This window comes from Ostrea edulis, chromosome 5 (assembly GCF_947568905.1).
Source record: "Ostrea edulis chromosome 5, xbOstEdul1.1, whole genome shotgun sequence".
Lineage (NCBI taxonomy): Eukaryota > Metazoa > Mollusca > Bivalvia > Ostreida > Ostreidae > Ostrea > Ostrea edulis.
The window spans coordinates 18,806,611-18,813,609 of NC_079168.1; the positions used below are offsets into that span (position 1 = coordinate 18,806,611).

The 6,999-nt window shown below is 36.9% G+C and overlaps 1 protein-coding gene across 2 annotated transcripts in view; it reads right to left on the minus strand.

The window, feature by feature from the left end:
- Window positions 1–6,798, minus strand: part of LOC125650950 (limbic system-associated membrane protein-like) — a 38,778-nt gene extending 31,980 nt beyond the window's left edge. The window contains exon 1 of one of the 2 annotated variants that reach the window (XM_048879529.2): window positions 6,391–6,798. In XM_048879529.2, the coding sequence (XP_048735486.1) occupies window positions 6,391–6,436 (46 nt within the window). In that variant the 5' untranslated portion in view covers window positions 6,437–6,798. The remainder of the gene's footprint in view (window positions 1–6,390) is intronic. The other variant, XM_048879530.2, reaches the window with a different exon arrangement.
- Window positions 6,799–6,999: the final 201 nt, after the last annotated feature.

The window sequence follows — 6,999 nt, forward strand, 5'->3', positions numbered from 1 at the left end:
ATCTCACCACTAGGGGAACATTGTACCACGTATTTAGCTCAATCTCACCACTAGGGGAACATTGTACCAAGTATTTAGCCCAATCTCACCACTAAGGGAACACTGTACCAAGTATTTAGCTCAATCTCACCACTAAGGGAACACTGTACCACGTATTTAACTCAATCTCACCACTAGGGGAACATTGTACCAACTATGTAGCTCACACTGGCCTTTTGGCAAGTGTGCTGAAAAGTGGACCATCATAAAATTGTATTGCTGAAAAAGTTTGACGTGACCATAACGTCCCCCGTGCCAGTGATTTGAAGTCAGACGCTTTCGCCCGAGATTGCCGTACTCACTTCTTCCACTGTTTATAGTATGGCTTGTAACCGCCTTCTGGTCGGTTGTTACAATAAATATGTGCAACAGCCCAATTTCAAACAGATGCTATTATGATATGGTTAATAAAGCGTCCCTTAAGACCAAATGCAGAAAGTCGATCGCTCTCGGAAGAATAATAAATATCATGTTTCCTCCATCAATTTGATAGAAACCCAGATTTATTAAATTAATTTTCTTGAAATCGTTTATCAGCAATACTGGTTCATAATAGATTGCCATTTTTTTTATTATAAATAATGCATCGCCCTGAAAAAGGATATTTGAATCATGATACATCGTTTTCTAAAAAAAGGTTTTAAAATAAGTTTATAAAGTCCATTCTCTTTCTACCGTTAATTGTCTAAATGTTACATTTTATAGGGGTGAAAAATCATTGAAATTTTGGTCACATCGCTATTAACTCACTGGTCTTCAATCATAACCGAAGAAATCTAATGCTTCAAGTTGTTAAAGTCGAGATGTCATATCGACAGGAACCGCGACAGACCATGAATTTGCCAGGTTTTATACAGTTTAGTTCTATCAGCTCTTTGTGATAACAATTCTTTCAGATGATATAACGAATATGATATTTATTACATAGCAATCTGCTAAAAGGCGTGATCATTTTTCAGTTGATTAGCTGAAAAACGCACAGAGATATTCTACATTCATGGTGATATTGTGGGCGGAAACAATATTTTCAGGGAAACGATCCTTTTCTCGTATAAAATTCATCAGACAATCGTTCCTCGTTTACGTTACTACTGTCATGCAGTGCAATCCTTCTGACCGTTAACTATTTGTAGAGTGCCTCAACAAAGCACAAAACAGGGGTAAACCGAATGATGATTCTACTAACCAGCTAATGTTATCAATGAGAAGGTTACATGTATGTGTTTTAAACAACTCAATAATGAACCACTTCGGAGTTCTACAAAATTTATGTTATAGGCCCGAGCAATACACATGTATATGACCTCTAAAATAAATATTTGACCTTGATCATTAATAGTCAGACGTATTTGACATTGTCCTTTCAATACAAGGAGTCTCTAGAATAGTTTTATAAAGTGCTATACACAAACTTAAAAGTTACGGACAGAAAAAAGTCCGACAGACGAAAAACAATACTTCCACCCCGATCTTGCAGGGAGAGGGTTACAGATTCCATGTACTGAGGGATATAATTCTCCTCTGATCCGGGTTAGAATAGGTCCTCAGTAACCCTTGCTTGTCGTAAGAGGCGACTAAATGGGGCGGTCCTTCGGATGAGACCGCAAAAACGAGGCTCCGTGTCACAGCAGGTGTAGCACGATAAAGATCCTTCCCTGCTCAAAGGCCGTAAGCGCCGAGCATATATGCCTAAATTTTGCAGCCCTTTACCAGCAATGGTGACGTCTCCATAGGAGTGAAAAATTCTCGAAAGGGATGTTAAACAATAATCAATCAATCAATCAACAACCTCGGCTTCACTGGTGTGTGATTGATTGATTGATTGATTGATGTTCTCCGCCACACTCAACAATTTTTCAGTTATCTGGTGGCGCCCAGTTTTTATTGGTGGAAGAAGAACCCAGATACAATGTACCTGGGAAGAGACCACCGACCTTCCGAAAGTAAACTGGGAAACTTTCTCACTTACCAGCGCGAGCGGGATTCGAGCCCGCGCCGACCAGAGGTGGGAGGCCGTGTGATTTTGAGCGCAATGCTCTAACCACTTGGCCCTCACTGGTGTGTGTGTGTCACTGCTTCCTTTCCTTTTGACAAGCTCACTGTGGGAACTGGAAGCTGACTGAGAGTCATGATATACATGTAATCTTAGTGTGGGCTTAAAAAAGCTTCCTCAATGAAATTGTTCAATTCTTCCAAGGCAGATTACTTCAATGCATGGACTGAAATGCTCCCAATTTATGATAACCAAATAACATTGAATGTTTGTGTTACAGGGACAATCATATTTATATGAAATAGATATCGCCAGAAGCAAGGACAAATCCACGGAAAGTGTCACAAGGTCATTTCAAAAGTGACAGTCACAAGGATTGAGCTTTGTACTAGAATGCATTACATTGACTATGTCGAGCTAAGTACGATCACAGTTTGTCGTGACCTTACCCAAGGTCAATTAAACAATGTTAAAGGACAACATAAATTATCAGGAACGTCTTCCTGACAAGAAAACTGCAAGTAAATAAAAGGGTTTCAAACATGTAAGCATTGGGTTCGGGGATGCGAGTTTGAGTAGTTGTTGCGTATGTAGTATAATTTTAACATTTGGAATGGCTTAACGTTTATGTTGTCATTTTAAAGCATATGTGACATCTTTAGGTAAGAAAAGAAAGGGATGAAAAAAATCATTTCAGACGGAGCATCCGAGACAAAAGCATTATGTCTCAGTTTTTCCTATATCCAGTAATTGCGTGCATTAACTTTGAGAAATCGTTTTTCATATTGAACAAGGCCGCTTAAGATGGCTGCTGTATCATTTTCGATATACATATTGGATATGGGTGCTTATTGAATTCCTTATTATGTCTACAAATATCTTAGATCTAGATAATTAAGCCCCTCCAACCGAACTCCTTTCACACACCAAGTGTCAAATCAAATCTGCCAATTATACCACCGGATCAATAGCAGGTCAAAAGAAAATTATTAATCATCTCTCTCTCTCTCTCTCTCTCTCTCTCTCTCTCCCTCTCTCTCTCTCTCTCTCTCTCTCTCTCTCTCTCTCTCTCTCTCTCTCTCTCTCTTATTAAACCATAGATCAAGAATTCTGTCAGATATTTTTGTGTCTATGTTAATGTCTTCAAAAGGTTTTATCGACATCTTGACAATATATCGAGTTTTAATACTGTTTTACATCTGTTTTACCACTTCGTCTCTTCATAAACATGAGTCAAAGTCTCGTAAACCAATCCTTAACTCCATTAATTACCCGTGCAAATAAAATAATTCACTGGAAAGTTGCAATTATATTCCCAAGAAAAGTGTATTCTAAACATGAGAGAGGGCAAAGCACAATAATTAAGAAGAAGGAGGCTGCACGTTCAGCCATCGGCGGAGCGACTTTTAAGCGGATGATCATTACCAAAGATGTAAAATCAATACCTGTCACAAGGTGAAAAAATACAGGTATTCTACAAAAACTAAAGTTAAACACCTTGATCATTGTCTTTATTTTCAGGTTCATTTACATAGATCTACAGTAATGTTAATTGTATTGAAATAATTATACTATACAGGTTTTTTTTAAAATTAGGTTTTTAAAAGTTCCATGCATGGAAGCTGGTATAAAAGATTTACTGGACTTGAATGACAAAAAAGAAATCCAAGATGCTGCAGAAATAGTACAGGTACAGGTTATATTGTAGAAAGTCATGGATCGTAGGTTGTTTGATAAGAAATGATCATATTCAATATGGATATATAAATCGTTAAAGAAACTTTATAAAAAGCTATGTATCATGAATCAGAACTAGCTTTGTTACAAGCTCTAATACAAAGCGTGAAAAATCCTCAAGAGTGGTTTGGGGCCTATGGATTGAACTATTATCTATTTACGTCACAGATGTTATACTCAAGCTGAGACGTATGGCCAAGATTAATTGTTTGCTGTTAAAGTACAGATTTCAATTAAAATTGATAGTGATGGTGTCGATTTTTAAACTGGCAAAAATGTTGATTCTTAGATATTCTGGCCGTTCGTGTATCTTATAATAACGGAAACGAGAAAGATATACGTGCATAGCGCCATTGTAACCTTTAGTGTGACATTTGGATTTAGACAAGAGGTAGTAGTTCCGGTCCGAGGATCAAACTTCAGTATCAACATTCATTCTGAACTATGCAGACCTTTTCATTTAAGGTTGACGTTGCATTTTATAGGAAAAACATCGAAAAAGCGGTTTACTAGGAAAATAAGCATTATACAAACTATAGCTAAAAGCATATTAGATTTTATTAAAACACTTCTTAGAGTCAAGCTTTAGTATAGTTGTGATGTACTACCGGTTGTCATGTGGGTCACATTGCCTTGAAATATAATTCAACTATGATTCTCTAGGAATGTATGCCATAAAAAGTCATTACACTTTTGGAAAAACACGTCAGCATTTTGAACGTTAAAAAACTACGTGACTAACACCATCATTAAACGGAAAATATAAAGCTCAAAATACCATAACTTGGATTCAAATCAATACGGAGCTATCCTGTCCTAGAACTTACATGTATGTTTCATTGGACTATTCCCATTAAAATATATTCTCAGACACAATGCGTATAAAACCATTTTTCTCCATTATGTTCAGTCAAACCCCTACAGCAAGCAATCTATGAACTCTTTGATCGTATTTCTAACAATGTTAAGACCTACTGTACAAAATAACCACACTGTACATAATCTGGATATTTATCCCGGCGATTGTTGTTTTAAAAAATTGAAAACGGTAGAAAATTCATCTTTTATCATAAAACTTTGATTGAAATTCACGTGCCCATTGATTATTTGACCTCTTTTTATATATGATTCTTGTTTTCCATGGAGAAGCTACGTTGTATGAAGGCGACAAAACCCCGCATTTAAAAAAGAATAAACAAATTCTAGAAAAAGAGGGACCCCTTCCCCTGGAATTTTCCGTCTGGTGATTTTTCGTTACAAGTATAAAACTCCTCCGAAGACTCCGGTAAAAGGAAAGTATCTTACTTTTTTTTTTAAATTCGATGAATACATACATGATTATAGACATAAAATGGTTTCAATATTTTTTTTAACAACGAAGGATGGGAAATCGAAAACTTAAAATTTTGTGTGAATCGGCTACATATATTCCGACAAGCTTTCTTAAAAATCTTTCAATAGCAATATGGTCACTTGATTTTATGGTAAAACTCAAACTTTAAATCGATTCCCTGGTATCGCTACGCGTATGAGAGTAAGCTCATAATCTCGGTGTCCGAAGTACATATATACGCAAACAGTATTCGGATGTCACCCAACGCTCACTACATGTGGGACATCATTGCCATTATAGAATTATTCCCAAGTTCCCTTAGTACTAAAATAGGAATAAACAATTTCCTGTCAGCGGTAGATGATTATTACGATAAATAATAAATTAAGTCACATAAGATTTATGGGATGTTGATAACCACCATATCACACTTTTGTTTTTCAACACTAATCGTATTTCAAGAGGAACAAATTAGACTGCAGCAGAGCCGTTGGTAAATGATTTGCTCTCAAAATTGAGAGAATATAACCAACAAAAAAAAACCCAGCACAGACGTCATATAACGAAGCTTATTACGGGGAAGTACGGGAAAAACGACAGTGCTGGATAGCTGGCAATGGTGGGTTATTTCCACGTTACCAACAGGATAGACCAAACGTGTTGTCGGGGGATCACGATGAGGTTGCCGGACTAAATAAGCACATCCAGGCTCCAATTTCCTTCCCTGTTAGGTATACGGTGATTGCCGTCCATTGATTTATGTCTAGAAATATTATTTGTGACCCAATCCGGTCGGTGTTCTTCAGCCATAGCAATCTTCGGTAATCTTTCTGAGATGAAGGCCTAGAGACAATTACCTCCTGACAGTGATATGTACCGCCAAGTCTGATTTTATACCACGCAAAGAAAGAGGGGGAAATAGGTCCTTGCTAAACAGGTCATTCATAGAACGCAAGTATTTTCTGCCGGAGTGAAATACATACAATTGCGATAACAATACATGTCAACCTCCGATTACGTAATCTCTATGTGCGTTTTGTATATGTGCATATAAATTTCTTTTAATTTTTTTCTCGAATTTGTTTCGTAAATTTGAATAGAATGTTATTTAAGGATATTTCAGAGTGTATTACAAAGATTAAAACAGAAATCCGGTTTGTAACATACAGAAAACTTTTTATTAGATGAGTTTGATGTTTATAGGCTGATGCTGGGGTTTCCGGACTGGAAAGTACGTAAATTTCTTTCACTCTTGCTAGAATATGTTGTAGAATCTCTAAATACTCACCATATGCTATCTTGTAAATTAGCAGAGTAAATATCCAGTACAACATTCTCCGCTCTGTTAGTAAATCTGTGACTAAAAACTCCACAACTCAAAGCACCATGGTAATCCTTTACTAATTTACTAAGTAAGTTGGTCTTGTCACAGCTGTCTTGAAGCAATAGACATATCCTAAGTTGAAACTTTATCACAAATCATGAGTAGGAAATTACAAAAACGTTCTTAAAGTATCTTTGTAAAAGTCAAGTTTAGAGAATGTTGAGATTTTGTTTGGTGTTTGTCAATCATGCTGCAGCGGGTTTCCGCGTGTGGTAGGCGGAGCGTCATCAGCTAATCTCCAATCGATGAGGGCCAACGAGCACTTTCACTTTCCTTATGGCAAAGCTTCGGCAACTTCAAAGACACTGTCCCATGATGCAGTCAAATCGTGATAATAACGTTATTTAAAGCAATTATTGGATTTAGATTGGCTCTATGACGGAAGATTCATCAATATCAGTGGCCGACAGACCCCTCATAGAACAATGGTTGTCCTCTTCGGACAAACTGTTTGCAAATCACAGACACCAAACTGAAAACATTGAGTAATGCTATCAAATCGTTTCATGCCCT